Source organism: Triticum dicoccoides, chromosome 3B (assembly GCF_002162155.2).
Source record: "Triticum dicoccoides isolate Atlit2015 ecotype Zavitan chromosome 3B, WEW_v2.0, whole genome shotgun sequence".
Taxonomy (NCBI): domain Eukaryota; kingdom Viridiplantae; phylum Streptophyta; class Magnoliopsida; order Poales; family Poaceae; genus Triticum; species Triticum dicoccoides.
Window position 1 is genome coordinate 784680521 of NC_041385.1, and position 22476 is coordinate 784702996.

Here is a 22476-nt window from a genome sequence, read left to right on the forward strand (position 1 = left end):
GCTCCGCCACTGCATGTGTACACAAATCTAGTACTGGGGGCTAGGTATTTAGGTATAAAAGATATATATAGGATCCAAACACGATGTTAAACGTCGAACTAAAATTGATGACATAACGTGAAAAGGATATACTGCCCTGTTCACTCGATTCATCAGTAAAAAATTGAAGCAAGTGTTCTACACTTCTTCCTTCTCCACTGTTCTGCACATCATAGAAGACAATATATGAACGATAAATTTTTCAATAATCCAGAATGCATACAAACAGTTACTTCTGATTTAGTTTGCATTTCTTGCTACGTTTAGTGTGTCCTAGCAATTTGCAAGCGCCGCACCGGGTTTTCAACTCATCAAAAGAGAGTGGTCTACCATTTTTCAAGACAGGGCGGTTCTCATCTACCTTCATTGCACCTTTGCTTGACAATTTCATAGGATCTTTAACTGCGACCATGTTGCCTTCACCATCGTCTACATATTCAACTGCAAACTTACTGAAGTCATTTATATTCTTGATCAAATTTCCCTGTAGCAGATCATACCTATGACTCTTAGCTATCACAGCCTTCAAACTATCCTGTAACTGATCCCACAAAGCTGGGTGTTTGCATGCCGCATGCATAGCTTCTGACGCTAACACACTGACCTGGCTATATTTCATTCTTTCCTCTGCCCCAGTCCAACCATATCCCAACAGATCGCCTGTGCGCCTCGCGGGCAGTCCCAACCTTGCTTGTTTCGTGAACCGAAGAAGAACTAAACACTTTGGTATTTCAGATATGTTCAAGTACTTCAGTACGTGGAATATGTGTTTGCAAGGTAGACCCTTTCGAAACATTCTTCTGCAGCTGCACCTTATAGGTTCTACGGAATTTACTGTTGTATACTCCACCCAAAAACGACTATTCCGGTTATTCTTCCAGGCCACGATGTACTGCTGTGATCCATCTCCCAGCTTAATTTCTACAATCTCCATGCCATCAATTTTTCTAAGATCTTCTTGCAACATATAGAAGTTTGCTGGAGTGAAGACATGAGAAGCAACTATCTGAAGTTCCCTCGATGTAGTAACTGGCACCGGTAAACTCTGTGAGGCTGTGCAGTCATCTCGCGCCTCGTTTTCACGGATACGTACAACGGCGTTCTCATAATGCAAAATCATATCCACCAGCGTCATTTCACCGTCTAGGTGGAGGTGAAGGCATGAGTTTAGGCTTTCACTCCGCTGGTTGCTTTTCATGCCAAGCCAAAACCCCTCTGTCAGATAAGCCGCGGCCCACAGTCTCCTCTTCTTATACATCCGTCTCAACCATGTTACTGTTTTTTCCGACTGCCATCTTTTGGTAAACGCGTGCCATCTCTCCTCAAACGTGGCCGTGGACGTGCTGTAGTACAGAAGAGTTCGGAACTCCTTCAAGGACTTGGGACTGAGGTGAATCTTCATATTTTTGTCTATATGCCACGTATATATACGGTGCCACACATCTGGCAAGACTTCGGGAATTGCCTTGATCATCGCAGCGTCGGCGTCTGTGATTACACTCTTCGGCATCTTTTGACACATGGACCTCAAAAAAGACTGCAGCAGCCACACGTATGTCTGTTCGGTCTCGTCCGAAACTATGGCACAACCAAAAACAGTGGTCTTCCGGTGATTGTTAAGACCAACAAAAGGTATGAATGGCATACCAAGCGGTTCATCTTGTACGTGCTGTCAAATACAAGCACATCGCCAAAGTCCTCATAGTCATGACGAGACTGGGAGTCACACCAGAACATACTATTCAAGTGTCCTTCCTTATCTAGCATGTACTCGAAAATGAAGCTAGGATCCCTCTGTTTCCTACTGGCCATGATGCCTATGGCTGTGGCAGCATCACCTTTTGAAAGCAGCTTCCTCTTCTCCCTGGCACAAAGGTTGTATATTTCACGCCTGGTAAAACCAACACCGCCATACCATACATGTTTGCTGATGAGGGAATCCATCATGTCGTGAATTCTAATCCCTGCAGCTCCCATGGACATTATCTCATGCTTCTAAAACTCTTTGATTTTTCTGTGGGACCAAAGAAAAGGTACCTCGTCCGGTCCTGCCAACATATGGATATGCTTGTCCTCAAAACTTGCAACATACCAAACCCCACGCTTTTGGTCAAGCTTGACAGTCAGGTGTGCTTCACAAAAGCAACGTGTCTCGGCTCTGAGCCGACGGCTGTGCCTTCCTCGGTTAGCAACTTGTTGTCATGTTTCCCTTGTCTGGAACAAACAAACCTCCTATAACGCATAAGATGTGCCTCGGTTTTGGTGTACCTGACCTTATTCTTCCTAATGCTGAAACCATTAGCTTTAGCATAGCTGTTGTAGAAATCATACGCAGCATCCTGAGTCATAAAAGTCATGTCCATTATCTGCATGAACATATCCCTCTTATCGTCTGCACTGGCAGTATCTTGGACATTCATTACCCCACCATCATCTGTCACCTACACAATCAAAACATAGCCATGAAAACTGTTTTGTATGGTTTAACATTACTTTCATAGAACATTGATTACACAAATACCTCACTCATGGTGACCAACGACTGCGAATCCCCAGAATCAGGTGCATCTGATGATTCATCGTTAAGGCCTGTCTCCGCGTCGGATTCACCATAATAGTCGTATGCATTATGACATTCGGAAATGAACTGAAAAATACAACACAAATACATAATTACTTATCATATAATATTCCAGAATGAATTCAATTTGCATGCCAATAAATTTTTTCACTTACGTACCTGACTAATGTAATCTTCATTTGAGAGCTCCGAATTGTTTTTCTGACCATCATCATGCTCATCCATCTACAAATTTTCAACACAAAAATATAATGTTGTACGATGGCACCAAAAAATTACAACATGGTAATGCCACTCACATTAAAATCTTCCCATTCGTTCCCATTCTCTGACTGTTTTCCAAGATCTGAATTGTCATCATCTGACCAATCTTCTATCCAGTCTTTCATCAGTTCTCCAAACTCCATGTCTACCATCATATCAGTTAACTCCTCGTCCACCATTTCCTACAACAAATGATAAAAACATTATCAATGATGAAATATCAACACATAGCTAACGATCACGGATGTTCTGTAAACAACCCCAACCGAGGCCGTTCAGATCTGCCAAACCAAGCCAGGAAGATGGCCACGGCACCCGTCGTGATCACTTTCTATCGCGAGGAGCAGCACTACAAAACCTAGCTAGATCTGTGGTTACCTCTGCCGCCGGATACCTAGGTTAGCCGCCACATCAAATAATGATAGTCCTGGTGGACACAGCCGACGGCAACCGACGCTACGTGAATCCTACACTGAAGAAACCCAGATCACGAGGAGCAGCACTACCGGAACAAGATCCACGATTGCATGCGCCGCCGGGTAGGTAGGTTACCCTCCCCGCTAGGCTAACCACTATATCTGACGGCGGCAGTTCGTTCGATGTTGCCGCGAGCGAGACTAGAGGGGTGCGGGGGGATGCAGGATGCGGTACCTGTGAGCGCTGGAGATTCACGATGTTGCCACGCCCGCTGTCCGACGAGATCGCTGGCGACGAGATAGCCGCGCGACGCTGGAGATCTACCGCGTGAATTATGGAGCTGCGTGAATGCTCGCGAGATTGATGGAGGTGCGTGAATGATTGGATCCGGCAGGTCCTACGTGGTCGTGGGGTCGTGTGATGTTTTTTTTCGGACCAGGTACTGTACGTATACGGTCTGGGCTATACAGGGCTTGGCAGGGCTAGACAGGGCTTGGATCTGGGCTACGGCGGGCCAGGAAAAAACAAACTCGCGGGGACAAAAATACCCCTCCGAAATTAGGTTAGGGGGGGAGCACCGGAGCAGGGCTCACTGGACAGATCAAATGTGCTCTTGAGATTGAACGAGATCGATGGACAGCAAGTGCATTTTCAGCAGGCACATGCAGTGCCATCGCCACGTGAATGTGCAGTCTTTAATGGCGGTATTACTTGCCCAACACTACTAAAGCAGAAGCGGTAGTGGTCGATCACATGGACTCCTCTTCAAGTTCTTGAGGCCTCGTCTTGAGGTTCTCGCTACTCCCATCCGCACGAGGACAGAACAGATAATTCAATTGTTTTTTATTGGTGGCTGGTACTAGGTCGGGAGAGAGGGTTGTTCTTCTTCTGCTTATCGGATACTAAATTCTTCAAGAAACATGGCAAGCATCGATGGCCACTCGTGCTAGTCATCACTCATTCCCAGTTCATCACAATCCTAAGTATGCATACATACACCCTTTTTGTTTTACGTAAGTAGCTAACCATTGAAGTGCGACTAGTGATGGAATCATGGAGGAACGTGTGTCTGTGCTCTGAACATACATATAGTCCGCGATGTTCTGCTGGCCATAAAGTCAGTAAAGGTAAAGTAGGCAGGCATGGCGTATTGTGCTTCCTTGGCTGGTCGTTATAAATGGATCGTGCAACTCTGTGCAATTATTTATTTGAAGCAAGAATCAAGAGGCCCAGAATCTAGGTGACTTTCAAGCATTTGAAATCTCGTAGCCCTTGAGGCATGTACTTTTCGTATCTTTTGGAAGAAGACAACAAAATCAATAGTAACAACCGATAGGACCAGTGTGGTACTTGCATATCTTCACGTTAATTAAAAGGCATCTTTGGTTTGAATGATTTTGATAGATGACTTAGAGGATATAATCCGGATGTATTTTTACTAATGTTCTTGCTAATTGCCTCATCTAGAGGTTCTTACTACTCATGTCAACACGAGCTCTTAACTTCCGGTTTCTTTTAACACGGAATAGATAATTGAATTAGCTCTTATAGGTGACTGATCTATATTACTTGTCGCTGGTTTAGTACAAAGTGATCGAGGGAGTAATTAAAGGTGACTGGTACTAGGTTGCAATGTGTTCTTCTCATGCTCAATAAAAACCTGACATGGAGGGACACAACACAGAAGGACACGCATCAGAAGTACTCGAACATGCCCTCGTGTAGTGCACCCTCTGCATTCTTGCTCAAATTGTATTTTGTGAGTTTCTGGATTTCACCATGTAGTGAGAACTTCACTAAATAAATGCAATAATTTGGAGTTACATATAATTGTCATCTATAATATGTTGAGCAACACTAGTTGTCATATAATACTTTGATTTTCAGTTGTTTTGGTTTCATTGCAGATGTTACCAAAACCGATACGTAACACAAATCCAGGGCTGAATTTTCATAGATCATACGTCACAAATAATGTTCCATAGGCTTAGCTTGCTGAGCGACTTCATGGACAACAACATTAGGCTAATCAGTATAATGGTAGTTCGTTTTGTGCATCCATGAATACTTTCACAACACACCACATGATGTAGTTGACGTAATGAAGTAGACATGCATTGTGGGCTCAAAGAAAGCCATATCTCAGTGTCATCAATTGTGATGTAACTTAATGTGGATGTCTCATTAATGTACCTGGCCATCTTGCCTTTGCGAGGGATATGGCCAACATAGCATAAGGTCCTAGCAAGTTGCCCTCCAGGCTCTGACAAATTCATCCATGACATCTCCAAAATGTTAGACTAATATCGGCTCACATAAAGCTCTCAAAAGATTGACGAACCTACATGGGGCACTGAGAGCATTATTCATATCGGTTGTAGGATCATGCACATGTATCTCCCTGATAAAAAATGAGCCCTCTTCTTGGATGACCTCTCTCACTTCTTTGATGGAAGGTTCATACACTGGCACATAAAAAGAACCAAACTTTTCTTTGTCGACTACACCCTGATAATAGAGAAAATGAGGTCAAATGCTTGCATTCCGCCGCAAAAGATAAAATGCTATGTAATATTATGTAAAGAAATGTACCTCTGAGACCATGACACTTAGAATATGTGATATTGTTCTTGAAAGGTAAGAGAATTTTGTGACGGTGACATCAGAACGCCTCCCTACTAAGGAAACAACCATTCGGCCCCCTGCGACCAATTCTTTGGCTCTCAACTCTGGGAAAAGTGTGAAATCTTTTGTAAACCGTTCTGCATATGCCTCAAGAACTATAGGGTGCCTTTGATACCTAGCTTCCTCGTCTATGTCGTATACTGGGATGAGATTCCTCAATAGATCTTCAGGAGCCTGTAAATATAACATTTTGTTTACAAAGTCGATGACTAATGCAATGGATGGATGGATCAACTTTGAGAGCCAATGCAAACTGTTTGACGAGCAGACAAGATGCAAATAGTCACTAGTATAGAGGGCTCATAAAACGACCCCGGTGTGATGCCAGTCACGACGACATGCTCGTTACTTTGGCGGAGCATGACTAGGCTCTCGACCACCGTGTTGAAGTCATTTTTAGGGAGATCGTTGAGGAGCAAGCACACTTTGGGTGGTGGTCGTTGGACCTGAAGACAATGATCTTGGACCGCCTCAATGGCAATTGATACCAATGTGAGCGCATTTGGGCCAGTGGAGCAACCCATGTCCACGATCACCATCTTACCAGGCAGCAAGGTGCTAGGGCTGCTGCACAATTCCATGACGGCAGCTTCAATCGGTGGTTTCATCCTCTTCTGCTCAGCCATCTGCAGTTTACCTGCAGTTATTAAGAAAATCGCATTTCCTCGAAAAGGAGGACATACTCGGGCTATGCATCGTTTGATGCACGGACCCATAATTATATTATTAAGAAAATCTAGTCTAATATTTTAGCTAAACAACATGCCTATTAACTTCCTGAGCTGTTCCGTCAAAAATCAATAATGAAATCTCCTCTTTTTGGCGAATGAATCAATAATGTAATCTGAATTGTGAAGTTAATGGGAAAAAGTACATTTTGAATAAGTTGTTGATGAGATGGTTTCGAGAAGCAATTGCATGCCATAGCTTGTTTACGAGATAATAAAGATAGGAGTAGGTACCTGAACAAAGGAGTTGCGAGCATAGCTTGTTTCCCATTGTCCTTGATTCATATGCAGCATCTGCTTGGAGGCCATTGGTTTGTTGGAGCAGGAAGGACTAAACCTCACCTCCAGATTTTATATCTGCATGCAGGAACCAGATTAGCAAGCCACGCTGAAAACGTGCTAGCAGTGGGGAAGGCTGTCCACTGTTTTTCCGTACGCTTGTACTGCCGCATGCAGTGTTGCTTCTTGGCAAGTGACAAACCATGTGCAACCAATGCACGTGACGCAGATGAATTATTTTCCAGGTACGGTTCTTGTTGGGATACTGTTTTTCGTCAATTTATTCATATTCATGCAGCCTGTACTGTAGTGGAAAATGATTCAAAAAGTGTACTCCCTCTAAAATGATACTACCTCTGTAAAGAAATTAGTGTCTAAACTCTCTTATATTTTTTTACGGATGGAGTACAAAGGAAGTATAAAAAACGTCATATATTTTGATATATAGAGGGAGTAGGACTTTACCGAAAAAGGCTTTCGCCCCGCTTTATAAATAAAGCAAACCTCCATAGAGCACACATACAAAGTCAAGTCCACACACACACCCAAGTCTCACAACAAGGTACAGAGGTTCTAGTGAGGGCACAACTCAACAAGCCCAGAAATAAAAACCAGAAAAAGCCGAAAGAAGAAAGCGCCTAGTCTGGTTCCGGCGGCGGCAGCGGGGGCGGCGGCGACAGACGAACGACCATCGAGCGAAGGTCGGCGATGAAGACGGAGATGGCGTCGCGGTCCGGAGGGCGGTTAAGCGGCCGCCAAAGCTGCAAGAAACCCGAAAGTTTGAAGAGAGCGTTAGTAGCCCGTCGAAGAGGAGTGCGCTGAATCACAAGCTTATTGCGGACCTCCAGAGGTTCTAGGCGAGGACCCCAATCTCAAGCCACCTAATGTGGCGAGAAGACAAGGGGGACATCTCGAGTTCGGCAAATAAGTCTGGGAAGTTGGTGTGGCATCAAATTCCACCGACGGCTTCGCCAAAGCAGCTCCAGAGGAACTGAGCGGACACGCAGGAGAAGAAAATGTGGTTCGAGTCTTTGGGGACCCCACAGAGCGGGCAGATGCCAGTACCCGGGCCATTTCGCTTGCGCACCTCCACCCCGGACGGGACCCGACCACGAATCCATTGCCACATGAAGATACAGATCTTCAAGGGCAGGCGGATGGACCACACCGTTGATAGGGGGAGGGGGCGGAAGAGGGGGCGATGGCCAGGTACATCGACTTGGTGGAAAATTGGCCCGAAGGATCAAGGCGCTAGCGCACCAAGTCAAGTTCACCATCCACCATAGGTTTGTGGAGAGCAACACAGTCAAGCAACTCACGCCAGGCGGCGGATTCCAAGGGACCAAAAGGCCGTCGGAAAGCAAGGCGCCCTAGGTCAAGAAGGGCCCTTTCGACAGAGATCACGGGATCGACGGAGATGGAGAAGAGGCCGGGGAAGCAAGCCGCAAAGGGGGTGTCCCCGGCCCAGCGATCAAACCAGAACAGCATCAACGCTCCGGAGCCCACCGAGATGGAGGTCCCGATACGGAGGACCGGGAGAAGCTGGACAATCCATTGCCAGAACTGAGATCCGCCAGACTTCTGGCAGAAGGCGAGGGGCTGTCCGCGCAAGTATTTGTTCCGGATGATGTTAAGCCAAAGGCCACCGTGCCCTTGCGAGATGCGCCAAAGCTAGCGGGAGAGAAGGGCGATATCCATCCGTTTAGAGCACATAATGCCTAGGCTGCCTTGCTCCCTGGGCTTGCAAATGTCCGGCCAACTGACCATATGATACTTCTGCTTGTCGTTGTCGCCCGCCCAGTAAAAGCGGGACTAGACCTTGGCGATCTCATGGTGTAGGGTCTCGTGGAGACTGTAGAAGCTCATGAGAAACAAGAGGAGACTGGAGAGGGAAGAGTTGATGAGAATAGTCCGGGCCACCTTAGACAACCACCTCCCCTGCCAGGGCTCGATGCATGTTTGGAGCTTGGCCACGGAGGGGCGCAAGTCCGCGACGGTGAGCCGGGAGTCACTAATGGGCGTCCCTAGGTAGGTTGTGGGGAAGGAGCCCAGGCGGCAATTAGGTCTATTGGCAATGGCCAAAGACTCCGAGGGGGAGTATCCCATCACCATAACATCATTCTTCTCGAAGTTGACCTTGAGGACCGACATTTGTTGCAAGCAGAGGAGGAGGAACTTGAGGTTGAAGATGTCCGTCTCCGAGCCTTCGACCATGATGACAGTGTCGTCAGCATACTGGAGGATGGAGATTTCGGAGCCACCGGCGAGGTGGGGAGTAATCACACGGATATGGCCAGCGGCTTTCGCCTTATCCAGAATGGAGGCAAGCGCGGCCGCAGCCATATTGAACAAGAACAGGGAGAAGGGGTCGCCTTGTCGAACCCCACAAAGGGTGGGGAAGAAAGGGTCAATCTAACCGTTGATGTTCACGGCCGTGTGACCGCAAGAGACCATTTGCGTGACTCTAGTGATCCACCGGTCGTCGAAACCCTTCCAAAGAAGGACTTCCCGAAGGAAGGGCCAGCTAACCGTATCATAGGCCTTATGGAAGTCAATCTTCAGAAAAACCGCCTTGAGGTGTTTGATGCGGACCTCATGAAGGACTTCATGAAGGACTAGGACCCCATCCAGGATGTAACGGCCCTTAATGAAGGCCGACTGGTTGGGGTGCGTCACCCGGTCTGCCAGCAGGGTCACCCTATTGGCGTACCCTTTGGCCAGGATCCGGAAGATCACGTTAATGACCGTGATCGGGCGAATTGACGAATGTCGGACGCACCAGGGACCTTGGGGATGAGAGAAATGACCCCATAGTTGAGACGCTCGAGATCAATGGAGCCCACGTAGAACTCGTCGAAGATGGCCATGACCTCAGGTTTAATCATGTTCCAGAAGGTCTGGAAAAATTTAACCGGGAGGCCATCCGGTCCCGGCGCCGAGGATGGGTTCATGCCCTTGATGGCATCCCAGACCTCATGCTTGGAAAAGGGGACCGTAAGGGCCGCGTTCTCTGAAACAGACACCAACTAGGGACCAGACCAGCAATCAGGGGCAAGAGAGAGGCCGCTTCTACGGGCGGCAGAGAATAAGGATCTATAGAATCCGTCGACGTGGGAGCGGATGTCGCGGGGGTCTTGAAGGAGAGTCTCACCATCCCACAAGAGAGGGATGGTGTTGCGTCTACGGCGGCCGTTGGCGATGGCCTGGAAGTATGCCGTATTCGCATCGCCCTGCAAGAACCATTTTTGGGCAGCACGGAGGCGCCAATAGGCCTCCTCATCAGTGTAGATCACGGAGAGCTGGTCTTCCAGGTCATAACGGGAGAGCCACTCGTCCGGAGAGAGACCCACCGCGTCCGCGCGTAGGTCAAGGGCCTGGATCGCGGATAACAACACCTTCTTGCGCTCACGGAGGTCACGACCCAGATTAGCACCCCACCCCTTCATGGACTGCCGTCCGCACCTCGCGTAGAAGTGCCACGAGTCAATGGCCGAAGGGCGGTGGGGTGGGGGTGGGCGCGAGCCTCGATCCACCGAGCGCCAACGGTGTCAATGAACCCAGCTTGGGAGAGCCAGAAGGTCTCAAACCAGAATCGAGGAGTGACCGGCGGACGCTTGTCAGCAGAGGAAAGGAGAAGGGGGACATGATCCGAGCCAATCCGAGTGATGGCGCGAAGGGAGGCTAAGGGGCAGCGGAGGTCCCAATCCGGGGACACTAGGACCCGGTCCAGGACGGACTGGGTCGAGGAGGCTTGCCGGTTAGTCCAAGTGAACCTGGCACCAATCCTGTCAAACTCCCGGAGACCGAGGTCAGCAATTAAGTCATTGAACATTTGCTTCCGCGCAAATCAGACATTAGCATTGCTCTTGTCTTCCACGACGCGAAGGAGGTTAAAATCGCCTCCTACCACCACCGGAAGGGAGGCTGCGGAGATCTTCTGGTGGAGCTCCTCGAGGAAGGCGGCAAACCTACTATGGTCTGCAGGTCTGTAGACGATGATGACCTCCCACTTGAAGTTGAGAGACCTCTCGAACAATTCCATGCTCACAAAGAATTCCCCTCGATCCATGCTACCCATCTCAAAGGTGGCATCCTTCACGCCTAAAAGGATGCCACTCGAGTGGCCGACGCTCCCACTAGAAGGGAGCCAATGCCATGCGAAGAGGTGGGAGCTCAGACAGTCAAGCTCAGGGAGCAAGAATTCGAGACGCATGGTTTCTTGGATGGCAACAATGTCAATGTGTTCCTCACGCATGTACTCCACTAGTTGGCGGCGTCAGCCATCATGGCCGAAACCGTGGATGTTCCAGAACAATGCACGCATTAAGGAGCCATTGGGGGGCTGCTTGACCCCAGGACACGAGAGGCACTTTGAGCACGGAGGGCCGCGGTGCGGGAGCGAGTGCGACCACGGATTTCCACCCCCACAATCGGGGGGGAGGGGGCACCCGTCTGCCTTGACGCTGCCGGGGGATGGGTCTCACCAGCAGTAGGCGGGACGGGTGGCAAAAGGAAGGCCGCACGGGCCTTCGCGAGCCTCCCGTCAATGATCTCGCAAGCTCTAATAGCCTCAATCTGGAATAAGGGGGACCCAGCTTCCCCCCTAAAAATGATGGCTGAGTCAGAAGCAACCTTTGCGAGGTTGCCTAGAGGGATGGACTCAAGGGCAGAGAAGGAACAAGACGAAGCCGAAGGGGGAACAGCAGGCGTACCTGGATCCAGGTTCCGAGCAGCAGCACGGATCTCCACCCACTCGGGGATGGGCAGAGCCGGACTGCCCTCGGGGTGAGCAGCATCCAGCCGAGCACTCCGACGGGACGCAATCACCGGGGAGGAGGCCGACCGGCCGCGACGAGAGTAGGCGACGGACCGTGGAGGAGGGGGCTGGGCGGCCATGGGGGTGGTCACCCGAGCCTCCCCATCGTGGTCAGGGCCTCCGCGGGTGAAGCCAGAGGATCGGACACGGAGCAGTTGAAGAGGAGCGGAGTCGGGGACGGAGTCGGGGACGAGTGCAGCATAGATGGAGGGGGTGGCGCCTTGGGCGGGGTGGGCTGAGCGACCGTGGGAGGCGACACCGGAGGGAGAGAGTCAGTCACCGTGGGCTTAAGCACCTGTGGGGGGACCACCGAGGCCGCCAGGAGTAGACTGGGAGCCGGAGCCATCGCCGTGGCGGGGGGGGGGCTCTGGGTCCAGCGCGACGGGAGCAGACAAAGAAGGAGTGCGCGGGGAAGAAGCCGGGTAGATGACCAAGCCTACGCTGGAGATGTCATTCGCCTTGGAGGACGACGCCGCAGAGTCCGAGGGACCGCCGAGGAACTGGCTGGGAGCGGCCTGGCGGCCCTTGCCCCCAGCGGCAGGGGGAGGGGGCGAGGGGGACAGGGAGCGGGAGTCCTCTGAGCCCCCCTCCTCATTTGAGTGGTGGGAGCGGGTACAGTGCCGTCTGTGGCATCCCGAGGTCGAAGCCCTAGTCATTGAAGAATACTCGAACGGTTGTGCGAAGCTTGGAGGAGTCGAGTGTTGGGGAACGTAGCAGAAATTCAAAATTTTCCTACGTGTCACCAAGATCTATCTATGGAGAAACCAGCAACGAGGGGAAGGAGAGTGCATCTACATACCCTTGTAGATCGCTAAGCGGAAGCGTTCAAGTGAACGGGGTTGATGAAGTCGTACTCGTCGTGATTCAAATCACCGATGATCAAGTGCCGAACGCACGGCACCTCCGCGTTCAACACACGTACAGCCCGGTGACGTATCCCACGCCTTGATCCAGCAAGGAGAGAGGGAGAGGTTGAGGAAGACTCCATCCAGCAGCAGCACAACGGCGTGGTGGTGGTGGAGGAGCGTGGCAATCCTGCAGGGCTTCGCCAAGCACCGCGGGAGAGGAGGAGTACTTGTGAGAGAGGGAGGGCTGCGCCAGACCTTCGTCTAAAGCTCCCATGCGCCTCCCCACTATATATAGGGGTGGAGGGGCTGGTTTCTTGCCCTCCAAGTCCATTGGGGCATTGGCCAATGTGGGAGGAAAGAAATCCCATCATTTTCTTCCCCACCAATTGCTATCCCCCCTTTTTAGGGATCTTGATCTTATCCCTTCGGGATATGATCTTATTCCTTCTAAGGGGGGATCTTGTTGCGCCTTGACCAGGGGTGTGGGGCCTTGCCCCCACTACCCACGTTCATGTGGGTCCCCCCATGCAGGTGGGCCCCACTCCGGAACCTTCTAGAACCTTCCCGGTATAATACCGAAAAAACCTGAACATTTTCCGGTGGCCAAAATAGGACTTCCCGTATATAAATCTTTACCTCCGGACCATTCCGGAACTCCTCGTGACGTCCGGGATCTCATCCGGGACTCCGAACAACATTCGGTAACCACATACAAACTTCCTTTATAACCCTAGCGTCATCGAACCTTAAGTGTGTAGACCCTACGGGTTCGGGAGACATGTAGACATGACCGAGACGTTCTCCGGTCAATAACCAACAGCGGGATCTGGATACCCATGTTGGCTCCCACATGTTCCACGATGATCTCATCGGATGAACCACGATGTCAAGGACTCAGTCAATCCCGTATACAATTCCCTTTGTCTAGCGGTATGTTACTTGCCTGAGATTCGATCGTCGGTATCCAATACCTTGTTCAATCTCGTTACCGGCAAGTCACTTTACTCATTCCGTAACACATCATCCCGTGATCAACTCCTTGGTCACATTGCGCATATGATGATGTCCTACCGAGTGGGCCCAGAGATACCTCTCCGTTTACACGGAGTGACAAATCCCAGTCTCGATCCGCATAAAACAATAGATACTTTCGGAGATACCTGTAGTGCACCTTTATAGTCACCCAGTTACGTTGTGACGTTTGATACACCCAAAGCACTCCTACGGTATCCAGGAGTTACACGCTCTCATGGTCAAAGGAAGAGATACTTGACATTGGCAAAGCTCTAGCAAACGAACTACACGATCTTTGTGCTAGGCTTAGGATTGGGTCTTGTCCATCACATCATTCTCCTAATGATGTGATCCCGTTATCAATGACATCCAATGTCCATAGCCAGGAAACCATGACTATCTGTTGATCACAACGAGCTAGTCAACTAGAGGCTCACTAGGGACATATTGTGGTCTATGTATTCACACGTGTATTACGATTTCCGGATAATACAGTTATAGCATGAATAAAAGACAATTATCATGAACAAGGAAATATAATAATACTTTTATTATTGCCTCTAGGGCATATTTCCAACAGTCTCCCACTTGCACTAGAGTCAATAATCTAGTTCACATCGATATGTGATTAACACTCAAGGTCACATCCCCATGTGACTTACACCCAAAGAGTTTACTAGAGTCAATAATCTAGTTCACATTTACCATGTGATTAACACTCGATGAGTTCTGGGTTTGATCATGTTATGCTTGTGAGAGAGGTTATAGTCAACGGGTATGAACCTTTTAGATCCGTGTGTGCTTTACAAATCTCTATGTCATCTCCTAGATGTAGCTACCACGCTCTATTTGGAGCTATTCCAAATAACTGTTCTACTTGGAGCTATACTAAAAGTTGCTCCATTATACGTATCCGGTATTTCTACTCAGAGCTATCCGGATAGGTGTTAAGCTTGCATCGACATAACTCTTTACGTCGAACTCTTTATCACCTCCATAATCGAGAAAATTCCTTAGTCCACTAGTTACTAAGGATAACTTTGACCGCTGTCCTGTGATCCATTCTTGGATCACTCTTGTACCCCTTGACTGACTCATGGCAAGGCACACTACAGGTGCGGTACACAGCATAGCATACTGTAGAGAGCCTATGATAAAAGCATAGGGGACGACCTTCGTCCTTTCTCTCTATTCTGCCGTGGTCGATATTTTAAGTCTTAACTTCATACCTTACATCTCAGGCAGGAATTCCTTCTTTGACTGATCCATCTTGAACACCTTCAAGATCATGTCAAGGTACGTGCTCATTTGAAAGTACTATTAAGCATTTTGATCTATCTTATAGATCTTGATGCTTATTGTTCAAGTAGCCTAATCCAGGTTTTCCATTGAAAAACAGTTTTCAAATAACCCTATATGCTTTCTAGAAATTCTACATCATTTCTGATCATCAATATGTCAACAACATATACTCATCAGAAATTCTATAGTGCTCCCACTCACTTCTTTGGAAATACAAGTTTCTCATAGACTTTGTATAAACCCAAAATCTTTGATCATCTTATCAAAGCGCACATTCCAACTCCGAGATGCTTACTCCAGTCCATGGAAGGATCGCTGGAGCTAGCATACCTTTTAGCATCCTTAGGATCGACAAAAACTTTCTGATTTGTATCACATACAACCTTTCCATACGAAGACTGGTAAGGAAACTCGTTTTGTCATCCATCTACCAGATTTCATAAATGCAGCTAATGCTAACATGAATCCGACGGACTTAAGCATCGCTACGGATGAGAAAATCTCATCGCAGTCAACTCCTTGAACTTGTGAAAAACTCTTCGCCACAAGTCGAGCTTCATAGATGGTGACATTACCATCCACATCCATCTTCTTCTTAAAGATCCATTTATCTCAATGGCTTGCCGATCTTTGGGCAAGTCCACCAAAGTCCATGCTTTGTTCTGATACATGGATCCTATCTCGGATTTCATGGCTTCTAACCATTTGTCGGAATTTGGGCCCACCATCACTTCTCCATAGCTCATAGGTTCATTGTTGTCTAGCAACATGACCTTCAAGACAGGATTACTGTACCACTCTGAAGTAGTATGTATCCTTGTCACCCTACGAGGTACGGCAGTGACTTGATCCGAAACTTCATGATCACTATCATAAGCTTCTACTTCAATTGGTGTAGGTGCCACGGGAACAACTTCCTGTGCCCTGATACACACTGGTTGAAGTGATGGTTCAATAACCATATCAAGTCTCCACCATCCTCCCACTCAACTTTTCGAGACAAACCTTTTCTCGAGAAAGGACCTGATTCAAGAAACAATCCATATTGCTTTCGGATCTGAATTAGGAGGTATACCCAACTGTTTTGGGTGTCCTATGAATATGCATTTTATCCGCTTTGGGTTCGAGCTTATCAATCCTGAAAAAAATTTCACATAAGCATCGCAGCCCCAAACCTTTAAGAAACGACAACTTAGGTTTCTCTAAACCATAATTCATACGGTGTCATCTCAACGGAATTACGTGGTGCCCTATTTAAAGTGAATGTGGTTGTCTCTAATGCCTAACCCATGAACGATAGTGGTAACTCGATAAGAGACATCATGGTATGCATCATATCCAATAGGGTGCAGTTATGATGTTCGGACACACCATCACACTATGGTGTTCCAAGCGGTATTAATTGCGAAACAATTTCCACAATGTCTTAATTGTGTGCCAAAACTTGTAACTCAGATATTCATCTCTATGATCATATCATAGACATTTTATCCTCCTGTCACAATGATCTTCTACTTCACTCTGAAATTACTTGAACCATTCAATAATTCAGACTTGTGTTTCATCAAGTAAATATTCTCAACAACTACTCGAATCATCTATGAAGTAAGAACATAACGATATCCACTACATGCCTCAGCACTTCTTGGATTGCACACATCAAAATGTGTTACTTCCAACAAGTTTCTATCTTGTTCCATTTTACTAAAACTGAGGATTTCAGTCATCTTGCCCATGTGGTATGATTTGCATGTCTCAAGTGATTCAAGATCAAGTGAGTTCAAACGGTCCATTTGCAAGGAGTTTCTTCATGCATATACACCAATAGACATGGTTCGCATGTCTCAAACTTTTCAAAACCGAGTGAGCCCAAAGATCCATCAACATGGAGCTTCTTCATGCGTTTTATACCGATATGACTTACGTGGCAGTGCCACAAGTAGGTGGTACTATCATTACTATCTTTTGGCATGAACATGTGTATCACTACGATCGAGATTCAATAAACCATTCATTTTAGGTGCAAGACCATTCAAGGTATTATTCAAATAAACAGAGTAACCATTATTCTCCTCAAATGAATAACCGTATTGCGATAGACATAATCCAATCATGTCTATGCTCAACGCAAACACCAATCTCGATGGTAGAGGGAGCGTGCGATGCTTGATCATATCAACATTAGAAACACTTCCAACACATATCGTCAGCTCACCTTTAGCTAATCTCCGTTTATTCCGTAGCCTTTATTTCGAGTTACTAACACTTAGCAACCGAACCGGTATATAATACCCTGGTGCTACTAGGAATACTAGTAAAGTACACATTAACATAATGTATATCCAATATACTTCTATCGACCTTGCCAGCCTTCTCATCTACCAAGTATCTAGGGTAATTCTGCTCCAGTGGTTGTTCCCCTTATTACTGAAGCACTTAGTCTCGGGTTTGGGTTCAACCTTGGGTTTCTTCACTAGAGCAGCAGCTGATTTGCCGTTTCATGAAGTATCCCTTCTAGCCCTTGCCCTTCTTGAAACTAGTGGTTTCACCAACCATCAACAATTGATGCTCCTTCTTGATTTCTACTTTCGCGGTGTCAAACATCGTGACTACCTCAAGGATCATCATATCTATCCCTGATATGTTATAGTTCATCACAAAGCTCTAGCAGCTTGGTGGCAATGACTTTGGGGAAACATCACTATCTCATATGGAAGATCAACTCCCACTCGATTCAAGTGATTGTTGCACTCAGACAATCTGAGCACAAGCTCAACGATTGAGCTTTTCTCTGTTAGTTTGCAGGCTAAGAAAATCGTCGGAGGTCTTATACCTCTTGACATGGGCACGAGCCTAAAATCCCAATTTCAGCCCTCGAAACATCTCATATGTTCCGCGACATTTTGAAAACGTCTTTGGTGCCTCAACTCTAAACCGTTTAACTGAACTATCACGTAGTTATCAAAACGTGTATGTCCGATGTTCACAACATCCACAGACGAGGTTTGGGGTTCAGCACACTGAGCGGTGCATTAAGGACATAAGCTTTCTACTGTCCTCATAATCGCTACTGTCAACTTTCAACTATATTTTCTCTAGGAACATAACTAAACAGTAGAACTAAAGCGCGAGCTACGACATAATTTGCAAAAGGTCTTTTGACTATGTTCAAGATAATTAAGTTCATCTTATGAACTCCCACTCAGATAGACATCCCTTTGGTCATCTAAGTGATCACATGATCCGAGTCAACTAGGCCGTGTCCGATCATCACGTGAGACGGACTAGCCAACGTCGGTGAACATCTTCATGTTGATCGTATCTACTATACGACTCATGCTCGACCTTTCGGTCTCCGTGTTCCGAGGCCATGTCTGTACATGCTAGGCTCGTCAAGTTAACCCTAAGTGTATTGCTGTGTAAATCTGTCTTTCACCTGTTGTATGTGAACGTAAGAATCCATCACACCCGATCATCACGTGGTGCTTAGAAGCGACGAACTGTAGCAACGGTGCACAGTTAGGGGAGAACACTTCTTGAAATTGTTGTAAGGGATCATCTTATTTACTACCGTCGTCCTAAGTAAACAAGATGCATAAACATAATAAACATCACATGCAATTATATAGTAGTGACATGATATGGCCAATATCATATAGCTCCATTGATCTCCATCTTCGGGGCTCCATGATCATCATCGTCACCGGCATGACACCATGATCTCCATCATCATGATCTCCATCATCGTGTCTCCATGAAGTCGTCTCGCCAACTTATTACTTCTACTACTATGGCTACCGGTTAGCAATAAAGTAAAGTAATTACATGGCGTTGTTCAATGACACGCAGGTCATACAATAAATAAAGACAACTCCTATGGCTCCTGCCGGTTGTCATACTCATCGACATGCAAGTCGTGAATCCTATTACAAGAACATGATCAATCTCGTACATCACATATCATTCATCACATTCTTGTTGGCCATATCACATCACACAGCATACCCTGCAAAAACAAGTTAGACGTCCTCTAATTGTTGTTTGCATGTTTTACGTGGCTGCTATGGGTTTCTAGCAAGAACGTTTCTTACCAACGCAAAACCACAACGTGATATGTCAATTGCTATTTACCCTTCATAAGGACCCTTTTCATCGAACCCGTTTCGACTAAAGTGGGAGAGACTGGCACCCGCTAGCCACCTTATGCACCAAGTGCATGTCAATCGGTGGAACCTGTCTCACGTAAGAGTACGTGTAAGGTCGGTCCGGGCGCTTCATCCCACAATACCGTCGAAACAAGATTGGACTAGTAACGGTAAGCATATTGAACAACATCAACGCCCACAATTACTTTGTGTTCTACTCGTGCAAAGAATCTACGCAATAATCCTGGCTCATGATGCCACTTTTGGGGAACGTAGCAGAAATTCAAAATTTTCCTACGTGTCACCAAGATCTATCTATGGAGAAACCAGCAACGAGGGGAAGGAGAGTGCATCTACATACCCTTGTAGATCGCTAAGCGGAAGCGTTCAAGTGAACGGGGTTGATGAAGTCGTACTCGTCGTGATTCAAATCACCGATGATCAAGTGCCGAACGCACGGCACCTCCGCGTTCAACACACGTACAGCCCGGTGACGTATCCCACGCCTTGATCCAGCAAGGAGAGAGGGAGAGGTTGAGGAAGACTCCATCCAGCAGCAGCACAATGGCGTGGTGGTGGTGGAGGAGCGTGGCAATCCTGCAGGGCTTCGCCAAGCACCGCGGGAGAGGAGGAGTACTTGTGAGAGGAGGAGGGCTGCGCCAGAACTTCGTCTAAAGCTCCCATGCGCCTCCCCAATATATATAGGGGTGGAGGGGCTGGTTTCTTGCCCTCCAAGTCCATTGGGGCGTTGGCCAATGTGGGAGGAAAGAAATCCCATCATTTCCTTCCCCACCGATTGTTATCCCCCCTTTTTAGGGATCTTGATCTTATCCCTTCGGGATATGATCTTATTCCTTCTAAGGGGGGATCTTGTTGCGCCTTGACCAGGGGTGTGGGGCCTTGCCCCCACTACCCACGTTCATGTGGGTCCCCCCATGCAGGTGGGCCCCACTCCGGAACCTTCTAGAACCTTCCCGGTACAATACCGAAAAAACCTGAACATTTTCCGGTGGCCAAAATAGGACTTCCCATATATAAATCTTTACCTCCGGACAATTCCGGAACTCCTCGTGACGTCCGGGATCTCATCCGGGACTCCGAACAACATTCGGTAACCACATACAAACTTCCTTTATAACCCTAGCGTCATCGAACCTTAAGTGTGTAGACCCTACGGGTTCGGGAGACATGTAGACATGACCGAGACGTTCTCCGGTCAATAACCAACAGCGGGATCTGGATACCCATGTTGGCTCCCACATGTTCCACGATGATCTCATCGGATGAACCACGATGTCAAGGACTCAGTCGATCCCGTATACAATTCCCTTTGTCTAGCGGTATGTTACTTGCCCGAGATTCGATCGTCGGTATCCAATACTTTGTTCAATCTCGTTACCGGCAAGTCACTTTACTCGTTCCGTAACACATCATCCCGTGATCAACTCCTTGGTCACATTGCGCATATGATGATGTCCTACCGAGTGGGCCCAGAGATACCTCTCCGTTTACACGGAGTGTCAAATCCCAGTCTCGATCCGCATAAAACAATAGATACTTTCGGAGATACCTGTAGTGCACCTTTATAGTCACCCAGTTACGTTGTGACATTTGATACACCCAAAGCACTCCTACGGTATCCAGGAGTTACACGCTCTCATGGTCAAAGGAAGAGATACTTGACATTGGCAAAGCTCTAGCAAACGAACTACACGATCTTTGTGCTAGGCTTAGGATTGGGTCTTGTCCATCACATCATTCTCCTAATGATGTGATCCCGTTATCAACGACATCCAATGTCCATAGCCAGGAAACCATGACTATCTGTTGATCACAACGAGCTAGTCAACTAGAGGCTCACTAGGGACATATTGTGGTCTATGTATTCACACGTGTATTACGATTTCCGGATAATACAGTTATAGCATGAATAAAAGACAATTATCATGAGCAAGGAAATATAATAATACTTTTATTATTGCCTCTAGGGCATATTTCCAACATCGAGGCACTTGACCTGGACCCGGACCTCCTCCTCCTTGCGCAGAGAGAGCTCATCAACCACCACCACCTTGCCCAAGAGCCGGGACATCTGGCGGATGACGAGCTCGGACCGCGCAATATCAGGAAGGCCGGCAACAAGGATCCAAGCGGTGTCAAGGACGGCCACGGCCTGAGCATCGAGGATCACCTCGGAGATGTCGACAATCAGCTGGTTGAGAGCGAGCGTGATCCGGCCACTACGCGTCGCATAGCCGTAGCTGACGGAGTCGGGGAAGATGACGGTGGAGATGTGGCCAGCAGTGGAAGTGACCACCCAGTCCCACTGGTGACGGTAGAGGTGGTTGAGCTCTGCCTCAATCATCTCCGGGGATGCCACCCCGTCGACCACAACGATGACCGCCTGGAGGGTGGGAGAGTGCGGCGGTACGTCGGGGACCTCGAGGTGGAAGAAGCCCAGCCCCTCGATACCGTGGCCGTACATCATGGGCTTTGACACCACCGGTCTATCCGGGCACAAGAGGGCGGGGTGGCCCAGATCCTTGCAGAGGTAGCAGCATTGGGGATTGACACAGTTGAGTTGCGAATGCCCCCTACCCCGCAGTTGAAACAAGAAGGGGGGGGGCGAGGGAGGCCGGAGACAGGTCCGGACGTGGTGGAGGATCCCGAGGCCACCTAAGAGGGCATGGGCGGAGTGCCGCGGGCACCACGACGCTTCTTATTCTTGGCCGGCCCCGAGCATCCGCGAGCGGTGCCACCGCCTGAGGCTAGAACCGGGGCCGTGGCCACGGGGACAGAGGCATGGGGCGGCACGTAGCGTCAGGGGGCAGGGGCCGAAGGCTGTCCATGGGCGCGAGGGAGGCGGGCCGCGGCGTCCGGGGTGGGGAGGGCGAACGTCCGTGGCAAGGGGGCGGGGAAGGGGATCGGCGACGCGACCGCCAGTCGCCCGAGGCGGCCTGCCGAGGCGAGCGGGAGCGGCCCTGGCCCTCCCGAAGGGCAAGTGAGCGAGGGCCCTCCCAGAGCTCCCAAAGCTCACGCGGAGTTCATCCTCGCGTCGGAGACCATCCGGAGACAGGCGAGAGCTGTCGCAGTGGTCGTCTGCCCTGCGCTTGGCCCGGGTCACCCCGTCGTCCCAATCCCGCGGCATGGCGAGCCGCGGCAGGGGATGGGGAGACGAGGGAGGCGAGGGAGACGAGGGAGGCGGGAAAGTGCCAGTCGGAAGGGTCGAGGAGGAGGACGGGGCATATGCAGAGGAGAATGAGCCGGACGGGAGCCGGGGGCAAGCAGTGGCGGCGGGGATGGGAATAGGAGGGCGAGGGAGTCCGCAGGGGAGCCAGATAGAAGGGGCCAGCGCCCT

The 22476-nt window shown here is 48.7% G+C and overlaps 1 protein-coding gene across 1 annotated transcript; it reads right to left on the bottom strand.

Moving 5' to 3' along the window:
- Nucleotides 1-5562: 5562 nt before the first annotated feature.
- Nucleotides 5563-7023, bottom strand: LOC119278464 (inactive anthranilate O-methyltransferase 1-like). The gene is made up of 3 exons (XM_037559815.1): nt 6949-7023; nt 5894-6160; nt 5563-5809 (listed from the first exon to the last, which is right to left on the bottom strand). Exons 1-3 carry the CDS (start codon nt 7021-7023, stop codon nt 5597-5599), a joined length of 555 nt encoding a protein of 184 aa, XP_037415712.1. The 3' UTR covers nt 5563-5596.
- Between the last annotated feature and the right edge of the window lie 15453 nt (nt 7024-22476).

What these genes read in the sequence shown, in the direction of transcription:
- LOC119278464 (XM_037559815.1), bottom strand. Translation starts at nt 7,023, where the DNA reads ATGGCCTCCAAGCAGATGCTGCATATGAATCAAGGACAATGGGAAACA. An exon ending in CTCGCAACTCCTTTGTTCAG is followed by an intron (nt 6,161 to 6,948) that starts GTACCTACTCCT and finishes TTATATTTACAG; the next exon opens with GCTCCTGAAGATCTATTGAG. An exon ending in TAAGTGTCATGGTCTCAGAG is followed by an intron (nt 5,810 to 5,893) that starts GTACATTTCTTT and finishes CTCTATTATCAG; the next exon opens with GGTGTAGTCGACAAAGAAAA.